General features: G+C 26.6%; 5 protein-coding genes across 5 annotated transcripts; 3 read left to right on the forward strand and 2 right to left on the reverse strand.

Moving 5' to 3' along the window:
* Positions 1-462: 462 nt before the first annotated feature.
* Positions 463-1,266, forward strand: T552_01501 (hypothetical protein; the record flags this gene model as incomplete). The annotated part of the gene is made up of 3 exons (XM_018370083.1): positions 463-854; positions 897-1,091; positions 1,136-1,266. Exons 1-3 carry the CDS (start codon positions 509-511, stop codon positions 1,264-1,266), a joined length of 672 nt encoding a protein of 223 aa, XP_018226239.1. The 5' UTR covers positions 463-508.
* Positions 1,267-1,382: 116 nt separating this feature from the next.
* T552_01502 (hypothetical protein) lies at positions 1,383-4,224 on the reverse strand. The gene is made up of 7 exons (XM_018370084.1): positions 4,082-4,224; positions 3,890-4,038; positions 3,535-3,840; positions 3,326-3,485; positions 2,143-3,279; positions 1,653-2,101; positions 1,383-1,602 (listed from the first exon to the last, which is right to left on the reverse strand). Exons 1-7 carry the CDS (start codon positions 4,176-4,178, stop codon positions 1,429-1,431), a joined length of 2,472 nt encoding a protein of 823 aa, XP_018226240.1. The 5' UTR covers positions 4,179-4,224; the 3' UTR covers positions 1,383-1,428.
* Positions 4,225-4,449: 225 nt separating this feature from the next.
* Positions 4,450-7,691, forward strand: T552_01503 (hypothetical protein). The gene is made up of 9 exons (XM_018370085.1): positions 4,450-5,331; positions 5,375-5,513; positions 5,556-5,723; positions 5,775-5,972; positions 6,019-6,192; positions 6,237-6,557; positions 6,601-6,995; positions 7,039-7,126; positions 7,173-7,691. The coding sequence occupies exons 1-9, from the start codon at positions 4,496-4,498 to the stop codon at positions 7,644-7,646; spliced, it is 2,793 nt and encodes a 930-aa protein (XP_018226241.1). The 5' UTR covers positions 4,450-4,495; the 3' UTR covers positions 7,647-7,691.
* A 207-nt stretch (positions 7,692-7,898) lies between these two features.
* Positions 7,899-8,641, reverse strand: T552_01504 (peptidyl-tRNA hydrolase; the record flags this gene model as incomplete). The annotated part of the gene is made up of 4 exons (XM_018370086.1): positions 7,899-8,075; positions 8,121-8,175; positions 8,220-8,557; positions 8,606-8,641. 4 exons carry the CDS (start codon positions 8,639-8,641, stop codon positions 7,899-7,901), a joined length of 606 nt encoding a protein of 201 aa, XP_018226242.1.
* Positions 8,642-8,747: 106 nt separating this feature from the next.
* Positions 8,748-12,770, forward strand: T552_01505 (hypothetical protein). The gene is made up of 19 exons (XM_018370087.1): positions 8,748-8,965; positions 9,014-9,063; positions 9,120-9,237; positions 9,282-9,483; positions 9,537-9,705; positions 9,752-9,854; positions 9,897-9,959; positions 10,007-10,038; positions 10,082-10,519; positions 10,563-10,682; positions 10,724-10,992; positions 11,034-11,208; positions 11,253-11,549; positions 11,593-11,700; positions 11,746-11,811; positions 11,855-11,958; positions 12,003-12,236; positions 12,280-12,490; positions 12,533-12,770. Exons 1-19 carry the CDS (start codon positions 8,794-8,796, stop codon positions 12,722-12,724), a joined length of 3,123 nt encoding a protein of 1,040 aa, XP_018226243.1. The 5' UTR covers positions 8,748-8,793; the 3' UTR covers positions 12,725-12,770.
* The last annotated feature ends 34 nt before the right edge of the window (positions 12,771-12,804 follow it).

The raw sequence follows: 12,804 nt of genomic DNA on the forward strand, positions 1-12,804 counted from the left end.
ACCTTTATATAATCTATTCCTATCTAAAATATTAGCAAAAACTCTGTTATTAAGGCTATTTATCAATTTATATACCTTCATTAAATATTGGAGGTTGGAGGATATCGAGACAACGTCAGGATTTTCTGAACGACAAGATATTAGAAAAAAGCTAATAAATAGAGATTTGAGGGGTTAATAGAGGATTTTTGAATAAAATATGAATATTTTATGTAGGAATTGGCCTAGATTTAAGTTATACGTTTTTTCAGCGAAAAAAAACTCGGCAAATATCTCAACCCAAAAATTATTAGGAAAAAACTATTTATATCCACCATCGTCGCCTCTATCGCCTTCATTTTTAGCATTAGAGACGTCCCAGTGTAGAATTTTAGGTAGGTGCTTTTTTTTCTTTTTTTTGGGCGAAAATTGGGCGAAAATTGAGCGATTATAAGAGAACTATTGGATGATGAATAAATTTATTAATAATAAGGGCTTATATATTGATTAAGAGGTAGATTATTATAATATGACACTATGCCATGATATTATGACCTTGACATATACTCATGAAGAAAAAATTAAGTTAAAAAACCGAAATCTTCTTCGTTATTGGGATGGAACATCACCATATCATAAAAATCGACCAGCACGTCTTCCAAGAGGAAATAAGCCTCTTAAACCTATTAAAGAAATAAGAACACATAGGAATATTCCAGTTTTAGAGAGTGTAATTGTCCATTCTATGGTTAAAGATGCAATTGAAAATAAAACATCTCTTTTATCTATGGTTATGGCTATACAATGTATTACAGGGATAAAACCTGAGATTATAAATGCAAAAACAGGAGTAGCAGCATGGAAATTAAGATCAGGTATGATTAAATTTTATAATATTGTATAATATTAAAATAAAGAAGGAATGCCGATTGCAACAAAAGTAACCCTTAAAGGGTTAGAAATGTATAGATTTATTTCAGTTTTAGTAGAATTAGTTCTTCCAAGAATGAGAGATCTTGTATCAGGGTTTAAAGGTAACTCAGGAGATTCTAATGGTAATATTTCTCTTGGATTCCCACCAGATGCAATGACTTTATTTCCTGAAATTGAAGGTTTGTAGAATTATTTTTTTTCAAAGATTATTTTTAATAATTAGAAAATTATGATATGTTTCCAAAAATAACAGGTTTTCATGTCAATATAAATACATCAGCTAAAACAGATTATGAATGTAGACTACTTCTTTCTGGTTTTGGAATTCCTTTTGAAGTACCAAATAGAACCTAAATGATCCAATATTGAAAAATAATGTAATATAAACTAATAATGTAATGATACTTTTATTTCACTATTTTATAAATAAAAATAATTTTGGTGTGAAATGTAATTATTAGTAGTGATATATACCTAAAAATGTATACATTAAGAAAAGAATATAGAAAAAAATAATTATTTTTTTGCATCAGTCAAAGGACTAGAAACCATAGGTCCTAAAAAACTATATTTAAGTAAATCTGCTGCAGTAGGTCGTGCGTGATAATCTGGCTCAAATATTTTTTCTAAAAAATGTCTAGCTTCTGAAGTACAATGTTCTGGTATATCAGGGGAAACGTATTGTCCAATCTTATTTTGAATTTAGCATATCTAATATTAAATAAATTTTAAATTTTTACCTTAAATATGGCTTGTAATTGATTCATTTTCGGAAAAGGATGTTTTCCTGTAAACATTTCTACTATTAAACAGCCGAGTGACCATATATCGGCTTTTCTGGTATATAAAGTTTGTTTTACAACTTCAGGTGCCATCCAATAAACAGATCCTTGTAGAGATGGGCGTTGATTTCTTGTCATAGATAATAGGTTAGCTTCAACTTTTTTAGATATACCAAAATCTGATATTTTAATTCCTCCTTTGTTATCAACTAAAATATTGGCACCCTTAATGTCCCTATGAATGATTTTTTTGTTGTGTAAATAGTTTAATCCTTTAAGAATTTGTCGCACAAAATTTCTAATTAAAGGCTCTTCAAAAGCCCCATAATTATTTAATAATGCAGTAACGGATCCCCCAGGAACATATTCAAGAAAGAAGGTTAAATGTGTTTCGTCCATGCTTGATCCTAAAAAAATTAAAATAAAACATTTTATGTTTCAATAATACCAAGATATTGAACTATATTTTCATGATGCAATTCTTTAAGTAGTGAAATCTCTCTTTGTAAGGCATCCAACATGGCCCTTTTTCTTTTACATCCTTGAATATCAATAGACGGTATTTCAACTTGTTTTACTGCCATCAATTCTCCACTTAAAGCGTTCATTCCTAAAAATACACTTCCAAAAGATCCGCTTCCTATTAAAGCACCCTTAATCCATCTTGTAGGGCCGCTATTATTATTTTCTATTTCTTTTTCAGTATTAAAGTCTTTAGCTTCATTATTTTCAAAAATATTATCATCCAAGAGATCTCTATCTGTTTCCAAACTTGCATCATAAAAATCTGAAAGTATTGAAGGCTCCATTAACATATTAGGTGATTCTGATTTAAACGTTTCATCTGAAGAAGCCTTTTCTTCTAACTTTTTTCGAAAACTAGGTTTGCTATCTTGTGTGTTACCTTCTGAATTCAATTTTGATGAAGAAGATAATGTATGATGAGAACTATTTTCCCTTAAAATAGATGATTCAAGTAATGTAGGAAATCGAGTAGAAATAAAACGTGATAAAGAAAGTGTATGACTAACTCCTGATAATCTTCGGCCTTCATATTGAATCCGTTCTTCACCTACTGCAGGAATAGATGAAAGATCATATGTTAAAGTAGAACTAGGTGTGTCGAAATTTGATCCTTTAAAAGAATTTAAATGATTAGATTTAATAGAATTTTTAATTGTTTGTTCTAAAACTTTTTTCTCATGACCAGGAAAATACTCTGCTAAATTTGAATTAATAAGTTCGCTAGGAGGACGCTGACCAAAAAAATTTCTTATATGTGTTATATTCCCATATTTATTATCTTTCGGTAATGGTGAAGGTAATGGTGTAGTAAAAGATGATGTAAGTGTCGGAGCAAGTTTTTCTCCAAAAAATGTTTCCAATTTTCTCAAGTTACCTGACGTTTTTGCCATTACAGCTGTATGATATATAGCATCTCGTTGTTCTCTCGCAATCGTTTGTGATTTTTTAAATTCTTCTTGTGTTAATGGATCACTTTTTCTTTTTAAAATAAGTCGCTCTCTTTCTGGCCTTGATAATTGACGAGAAATGGTCAAAAGCGTATCATTAGAAATACATTCAACTAATAAAAATTAATATTTATATTAAATTTAAAACTTATTAATAACATGATCCATCTTCATTCGTAATAAAAACTCTCCATTCACTAGGATTTTCTGTTATATTGAATTTTTTAAGCGCCTTAGATAAAATAGCATCTGCCGTATAACAAAGACTAATATTTACAATTCGAGTTTGCCCTTTTTCTCCAATAAATTTAAGACAATTCTATATCAATTAAAATAAAAAAAATCATATAAAATATTATATTTATTACCTTTTTAATGGAATCTGATTGCATAACATTTGTCTCAAGAAATATAGGTGATTTTTCAAAAACTTTTTGTGTACTAATAGATGAATTTCTACTTATACTTTTAGTAGAACATGATATATTAGAAAGAACTGAATGGAAATTGTTTAATGAATCAAAACAACACGCATCGCTATATGAATTATCAAGTTGGAAATTTGATGTCGGCGACGCTAATTCACTCGATTTAACCGGAATTAAAGGATCCGTAGGACTCTGTAATGTAAATGAAAACCCTTGTATCTGATTATCTATCATTAAAAAGCTCATCTAGGCCCCATATTAACCCTAGGCATAAAAAATACCTTATCCTTATTACTTTCGATTTTCTTGCCGATTCAATACATTTCTCCCTTAATCCCTTAATACACACAGAAAGCCTAATACGATCCCCTAGTTTCTTAACACCAAGCTCCTTCAGCACCGCCGCATTACATTCTAATAGAATATCTCCATTAATATTGTTTTCTTACTTCATTAACCCCCTAAATCTCCAATAAAAAACTCTTACCTTTAAAAATATCCATATAATCTCCAAAATTATTCGACTCAAGCCATTCTCCCACTTCTTCCTCACTCCATAATCTCACTTTCTTTAAATAATCCATAGATTACCCCTAAAATACTCGGGATTTAACAAAATAAAAATATCCCATCTAAACACATATATAAAAGCTTCTTATCTCCTTAATTATTCTCATTTTATCCCCTGTTTTACCCTTTATTTTATTCATTTATTATATTTTTATATCTTTTCAATATCCGTGCAGGGCGCCAAGCCACGAGACTACATGTAAAAATAGATAGATATACATTGTATGAGTAGGGTTAGTTTGTCCCAGTCCATAGTTATTTGTAATTATTAAAGTTAATTTATTACTTTTTGATTTTAACATTTTTATGAAATATAATAAATTGTCATTAAATGAAGGGATATAAGGATAATGAACCTAGTATCAGCTTAGAAAAGGTAGTTTTCCCATATGAAATAACAGTTTCAGTTATGGAAGTTAAAAATAATATTCTTGTTATGGGATTGGGAGGAGGAGGAGTTTTACGTATGAATTTGGAACATCCAGAAGAAATTCAGGACTTAGAGATGCCATATAAGTATGTAGAAGTAGTGATTGAACGAATTTTTCTTTCACCGAATGGAAAACATTTGATAGTGGGGATAGAAAGTGATGAATATATATATTTTGAAGGGGAATCCATTCAAGGGAAGGTATTGACACAATTTAAAGGTCTTGGGATTAGATGTATTGCATGGAATAATGAGGGGAAAGATTATTTTAGAAAGGGAATTTTATTAGGAAGTTATAATGGAAATATATATGAAGCTAATATACAAATATTAAATAAACAAAATAAGTATGTAAGATGTGTATATCAGGGAGAAGATAATTCAGAAGTGATTGGGCTTTATATGGAAGAATTAACAGAAGATAGTGAATATTATTATATTGTAGTAGTTACAGAAAGAAAGATAGAATATTTTATGGGAAAAAAAGGAAAAAATGGATCAAATGATATAACAGTAACACAGGATATTTTTTCATCCAATGTAAAGGGATCTCAAGTTTTTGAAACGAAAAATTCACAATATTCAATATCACCAATTTTATTTGATGAATATAGCAATAATATGAGTGATAGATATATTGGATGGATATCAGAAAGTAATCTTTTTTATGGATCATTAAAAATGTTTGATATTGGTGTGTCTGAAAAGTTTAATTTTACATTGACACATTTGTTAATGTTGATAACAAGTTTAAATGAGATTATGTTAATGATATGATAGGGATACGGTTAAAAAGGATTTGAATTTGCCCTTTTTTTTTTGTTTTACACATTATCATATTATTCTTGTAAAACAATCAGAGATATATTTATTAAGTAGATTAAATCATCAGATTGTTTTTTCAGAAAAGATACCATTGGTAAATTAATTTTGATGGATACATATATCTTACAATATACAGGCATTAGGTGAAAAAATATTAGGTCTAGTAACAGATACATATAAAAGTTCATATTGGGTTTATTCAAAAGATTCTGTTTATGAAATTGTTGTTTCAAATGAAGATTGTAATATTTGGGATCTGTTTCTTAAAAATAATGATTATATTAAAGCGCTTAAATATGCTAAAGTAATGTTTTTAATCTTGATTGATTAAATAATCTCATTATTGTATCTATAGAAAAACTCTCATTATGATATTATTTACAGAAAATATGGAATGGATTTGATTAAACAGGATAAAGCTCGTGATGCAGCAAAAATATTAGCTAAAACAACATTTCCTATTGAAGAGATTGCCTTGAAATTCATAAGCATGAAAGACTATGATTCATTGAGAATATATTTACTTGAGAAATTAAGTATGATGAAGAAGGGAGTAAGGTTATTCTTTTTATTATTATCATAAAGTATAATTTATATAGGCAATTATACAAAAAACTATATTATCTACATGGTTACTTTTTTTATATATAACTAAAATGAATACACTAGAAGATATTCAAAGACAGAAGATTTTTCTTAATTTACCTGATACAACACAAACAGAAAACAAGGAAATTCAAAATGAATTCCGGGAATTTATAAATAAATATAAAGTAAAGTTATTTAAATATTGAAAAGTTATATCTTATAGAAATAGAATGATTTAAACCGAGAAGCTTCTTATTATCTTATTAATAGTCATGGCAGACAAAATGAATTGTTAATGTACGCAGAAAGTATTAATGATTATTCATATATTTTAAAATATTGGATAAGAAATCAGAATTATGATTCGGCACTTGACATTCTTAACAAACAAGATTCACCTGAATTAATTTATAAATATGCATCTGTATTGATTTTACAAAGACCAAAAGCAACTGTAGATATATGGATGTTGCATTCTGATATTGATCCATTGAAACTTATTCCTGCTATTATTGATTATAATCAACAATATAAGCCTCTAATAGAACATGTATGATTTATATATTATTTTTAAGTTAACTAATATTTTAAAGAATCAAACAATTCGTTATCTTTTTTTTGTTATTGATCAGACATCTATAACTGATTCTATTATTCATAATACATTATTATCATTACTTGCAAGCAGTGAAAATGAAGACGAAGCAACCCTCTTACAATATCTTGAATGGCAAAAAAGTAAGCATTATTATACTCAGGACTTTGCATTACGTACTTGTATTCAGTATAAAAGAATTTTGAGTTCTGTTTATTTGTATTTTGAAATGAATTTTTTTGAAGAAGCTATAGATTTGGCTTTAGAATATGATAATGTAGATTTGGCAACTACTATGGTAGATAAAATTGAGGATAATCAGATATTGAAGAAAAAATTATGGATTAAAATTGCAAAAAAAGTAATTATTCAATCTGATGGGGATACTAAGAGGTTTTAATTTTTTAATTTTATATAAATATAATAATAGACTTAGATTACAATTTTTAATGAAAAACAATAGGCTTTGTATTGAAGATTTAATCCTATTATATCCTGATTCTGTAAAAATTGATGATTTTAAAGTATTATAATCCAAAAACTTATACATAGATTAATATTTATTTATAGGAAGATATATGTTCTGTATTAAAAGATTATAGTTCTAATATAGATTTTTTACTTAAAAAAATGGAAGAATTAACTCAATCTGCTGATAATATTCGTAATAGTATACAAGATCATAATAACTGGTTCGTAATTTTGAATACAGAAGAAGAATGTAATATTTGTCGAAATATGTTATTAAATGAACAATTTTATGTTTTTCCATGCCAACATTGCTTTCATAAAGATTGTTTATTTTCAAAAGTTTCAGAAGATACTACTTCTTGGCAATACAGGCGAATTCAAGATCTACAATCTTCAATATCTAAACTTAAAAATGATACATCTGAAAAACAAATACAACAATCTAAAAAACTAGCCAAAGAATTGGATGATATAATATCATCTGAGTGTATACTTTGTGGTAATACTATGATACGAAGTATAGATAAAAGTTTTATCGATAATAATACGGAAATGTCTTTTTGGAATATTTAACAATTACAGTTATATTTATTATTTAAATTAGAAATAATATTCTCTTTTATACATATCGACTTTGGATTATGAAATATATAATGATATTATTCAAAAATGCATCTTACAAAAATGTCTATTGATAAGCAAATTCATACTTATTTTATTTTATAAATACAAGATTTATGAATAACTGCATTATAGTCAAAAAATATATTATGTAATTTATATTTGAAATTCTGTTTCAGAACAAAAAATTAAAATAATTACAATCTAATAGCTCTTGATTTCTTCTGTCAGTTTATAAATCTCCTTAACTACATCCGGAATAGTTCTTTCATTTACATAGCTAAGCTCTTGTTCTGATAAATTCTCCATTACAAAATTAATTACATCTTTAGATTCTCTTGTCGATGGTCTTCCTAACCCTATCGAGAAGCGAATAAATGACTTTAACCATATTATATAAATATTCACTTCATATAAAAAACTTACTTCCGTTCCTAATGATGCAATACATGATCTTATACCATTATGACCTCTATTTCCCCTTTATTTAACTACAATCCGTAAATATTAAACGATACACTATACCTGCCCTTTCCACTATTTTTTACCTTAAGAACTCCAAAATTCTCCTCAATATCATCATGAATAACTACAAGATAACAGTTTTTCCTCTCATTAACCCCTTTATTCTCACAAAATTTAGACCATGCCTTATATACCGCTAAACCCGATTCATTCATATAAATATCTGAACGAAACAATAAAAACGGTGAATCCCGTTTCTCTGCATATGATCCAAAGACTAATGAATCTCTTTTAAACACTGAAAACCCAAAATATTTCCTGATCTCCTCTAAAACATAATGTCCCAGATTATGTCTTGTAAACCGATAAGCGCTACCTGGATTTCCAATACTACTTATCTAATAATATATTAAGTAAAAATACTAAGAAAACGGTATTTATAATACCAATATCCTCTGTATTCCTCCAAATTCTCCCCTCATAAGCCCTCATACTAATAGTATATAGTTTCTTGGTAGTCGAGAGTTGCGATGGCAACCTTTCAACAACCTTATTTTTTCTAAGTCCTCATTTCTTGTTGAAAAATGTTATAAAAATACAGAGGTTTTTGTTAATCTATATTTCCCTATATAAAATGGAATACTACAGAGAATATCTTAATATTACAGAGAATAATATTAAAGAAAGTCAAGAAAAAGCTAATGAACGGAAAGTTGAAAGTTGGAAACAAAGCTATAAAGAGGGTCTAAACAGAGGAGATATTGTAAATAAAACAGAAAAATATGAATTATCGGAAGAAATTGAGGGTTTGGCTTTTTTTTTATTTTTTTATCTCAAATATTGAGATAAAACAGATATTTTACAATATATTAAGGAAAAATGGAATAGTTTGACAAAAGAAGAGGTTAGATGAGCAGGATAAAGCTATATTTTCATTTATTTTATTAAAAGAATATATAGTGTAATTCAGTTGTATCAGCATTGGAGCTTTTTGATAAAAGTTCACTTGGTAAAGATTATAATGCTTTTAAAGAAACATATCAAAGGTTACAGAAAGCATTTAAATCAATTATCAATGGTATGATGAGATTATTAAAGTTATAGGGATTAATATAAGTGAAGAACATTATGATGAATTTAGTTCTTCTATTGGAACGTTTGAAATGATTATGCAAAATATTGCTAAATCATTGGAAAAAACAAATGAAATAAACGAAATGATTTTAGAATCTCAAGAAAGATTTTCTTTCAAGGAAAATGATTTAAATCATATATATCAACATAGTTCGCAGCTTAAAGAGACATTGAGAATTTTAAAGGCTATGTATATAAATTAGTTAATTGATATTTATGGAGAAGAGCTAATTTAATTTGAAGTGATGACTTTCGAAGAATTCCAGATATTTTAGAAAAACATATTTCTGAAAAAAAGTTTTTGACAGCTATTAATCTTCTTAGAGAAGCTCAACAGATTACAGAAAAATATGAAATGTCTAAGATCGGTGCATTAGCAGACATTAAGCAATATATAAGTGGTCAAAAAAATGTTATTTTACTTTTTTTTAAATTGAATATTTTTAATAAATAAATAGTCGTTAATGGATATTATCCTTGAAGAGCTTCATAATCATTTATACTTGAAATCACCGTATTGTGATGCTTATTGGGCACCTTATGTTATAGGAAAAGAAGAATGTATGAAAATATATTGTAAAATGTATTATTTACTTTTAATAGTGCCTATTCCAAATGCTTTGAAGAGAAATAAAGAATCGCAATCAAACACCTATTTTTCTTACGGTATCAGAATCCCAATTGTGGAAAAAATGATTTATTTTATTATTTAGATAACGAAAATTTGCAGTCAGAAGTTAAAAAGGTACATTTAATATAAACATCTGTCTTTTTATAACACCTTTAAGAATAACGTTTATAATCCTGAGGTTGATTCTGAGGAATATATACGGATGTTGACTAAGGCTTTGTACTTGTTAGATGTATTTCCTGTTGCAATAGATATTATCGTTCAAAGACTGCCTGTAGAAATTTATCAATTAATTGATAAAACGATAAATGAAGTTGAACAAAGGGATTTAAATTTACTTCAAAATATGTTTCCTAAACAAAAATCACTAAATATTATTGATACCGATTTTTCAGAAGATATCATGAAATCTGAGATCCTAAAAGATTTTTTTTGGACGTTGTATTCTAAGTTAATAGCTGTGCTTAATCGATATAATATCATGTATATCTATATTTCAGATTTAAGCAGTATTCAATCTGAAGAAAACGAGGGAATTACGTCTGGATTAGTTTCTTTTAATTTTTTAAACATTTGGAAACCAATTGAATCAGAGGTTAATTTGTTATTTTATTTATTTATTTATTAAATATTTAAAGATTCAAACACTTCTTTCTAATTATGTTGTGGATGGACCATGTCAAATAATATCTACTTCATCTAATTTTATTTCTTTCAATGATATGTTTGATGAGAAAAAGGATATAAGAAGAACAAAGGTATAATACAATTGTTTCCATATTAACTTAACATTTTTTAGATGTTTAATATACGTAATATAAATGAAAATTCTAAAGACTTTAATGATGCTCTTGATGATTTAAAAAACATTTTAAATTCTTCTGTTGTATATCTTATGTTGCGAGGAAAAAATGTTAAGGACAAAATGAATCCAATTCCATATGATTTAAAGGAAACATCTTTCACTGCTCATCGTATGCTAGTTAAATCATCTGTATTTAATATTGAAGCTTTATTTAAACCTACATTGGCATTTTTGAGAAAATGTCAAGATACTACGTTTTTGAAGTATGAATTATTTATTAAAATAAGATTTTTATTTTTATTAGGTTATGTGCTCCAGATTCAATTATAACCCCGTTTCTGGATGAATTCTTATCAAACACATTTTTTCCTCAATTGAAAGATATTATTCAAGAAATTAGTAATCAGAGCATACTAGATTTTGATGTATTTCAAATTTATGAGAACTGGTCAATTTATTCAACTAATTATGTATTAAAGGTATTTTTAATTTATTCAATTTTTATTAAATAATAATTGTTTAGAGTGCTGTCTCTTTATTAGCATTAATCACAAATTTATCTAAAATTCTTAATTCTATTAGCTATAATAATGAAGATTATAGCTATATTTTATTGGACATTTTAATAAAATATTATAATAAATGCAGTTTAAAATACAAAGAATTGATTTCTCTGGCTAATCATATCACTGGTAATGATAAAACCATTGTAAAAAATATAAAGAAAATGAGTGAAATTTGGTCTGATAATGAGGAATTAAAAGAGTTATTAAAACAATTTTTGGATGATTCTATTACTTTAGATAATTTTTCTGTTATGGTAATTGTTTTAAATAATCAATAGTTCTTTCTAATTTATAAAGGAAACTGAGAAAGAATTTTCACTAAAAAATAAGGTGCCATTGAAATATAATGATATTCAATGGGATAAACAGGTTCTTGAGTCCCTTGGAATACTTTATCATACTTTGGTTCGTTTAAAATATATGAAAAAAAATATTTATTTATTATTTTAGAAATGGATTCTGGATATGATAACTTCAAATAGTAATATTAAAACGAATTTAAGTACTGATTCACATGTAAAAAAAAGAGGAATTTTGAAAAAATATTAAAATATTTTAGAAACAAATTTTAAAAAGTTTTTTTAAACCGTCTAATAAGGTTGTCTCTATTTTACGTAATGAATCTGATAATTCAGAATTTTATATGAAATCAGAGTCTATTGAGTATTTTTTTTTATTTTTTGTAATTATATTGATTTCCTTTGTAGAAAATTGGAGGCCATATTAGTTAATTTCAAAGAACTTTCAAAGACAATTCTTTTTACTATTAGAATTGAAATAAGATGTCATGTTATGTATTATATAGAAAAAGTTGTTCGAGATGGGAATTATTATTTAGATCATTCTATACCAAAGCCGGATTTATATCTTTTGGAACTAAATACTGAGCTTTTGGAATACAATGAACAATTAAATTCCTGTTTACAATATGATGAATATTTGTAAGTGTTATTTTTAAAAATCTTATGTTAATATTTTTCTAAGATTTGTTTTTTATGGACTACCATATTTGATAGATAATTTATTAGTTCTATCTGCTGAAAATATTAAAAAGATGAACACTATTGGTTCGGAAAAAATGTTGTTAAATATAATGATTTTGCAACAGAATCTTAAAAATGTTATTAGAGATGTAGAAAATGTTAAACTTGAAAAATCGATTCATTATTATGAATTATTAAAGCTAGGACCTAAGGTAATTTTATATCTATGTTTTTATTTTTTTTAATGAGACAAGAATCTTCTTGAAGAAGCCAAAAAACCATCAAATATTTTTACTTATGATGAAGTAAAAACTCTTCTTCACTTACAATATTCCGAAGATTTAGTCAAAGCAGATGAACTTAATAGACCTGATATTACTATGACTTTAAAACATTCTTTAAATGAAAACTTAATAGAATTAAATGAATATTTATGGCAAAAATAAATATCAATATATTAATAGTTATATATTAATTCCATCATAATTTAAATATGTTGCAAAATAACAAAACCATAACCAATATA

Source organism: Pneumocystis carinii, assembly GCF_001477545.1.
Source record: "Pneumocystis carinii B80 chromosome Unknown supercont1.6, whole genome shotgun sequence".
Classification (NCBI taxonomy): domain Eukaryota; kingdom Fungi; phylum Ascomycota; class Pneumocystomycetes; order Pneumocystales; family Pneumocystaceae; genus Pneumocystis; species Pneumocystis carinii.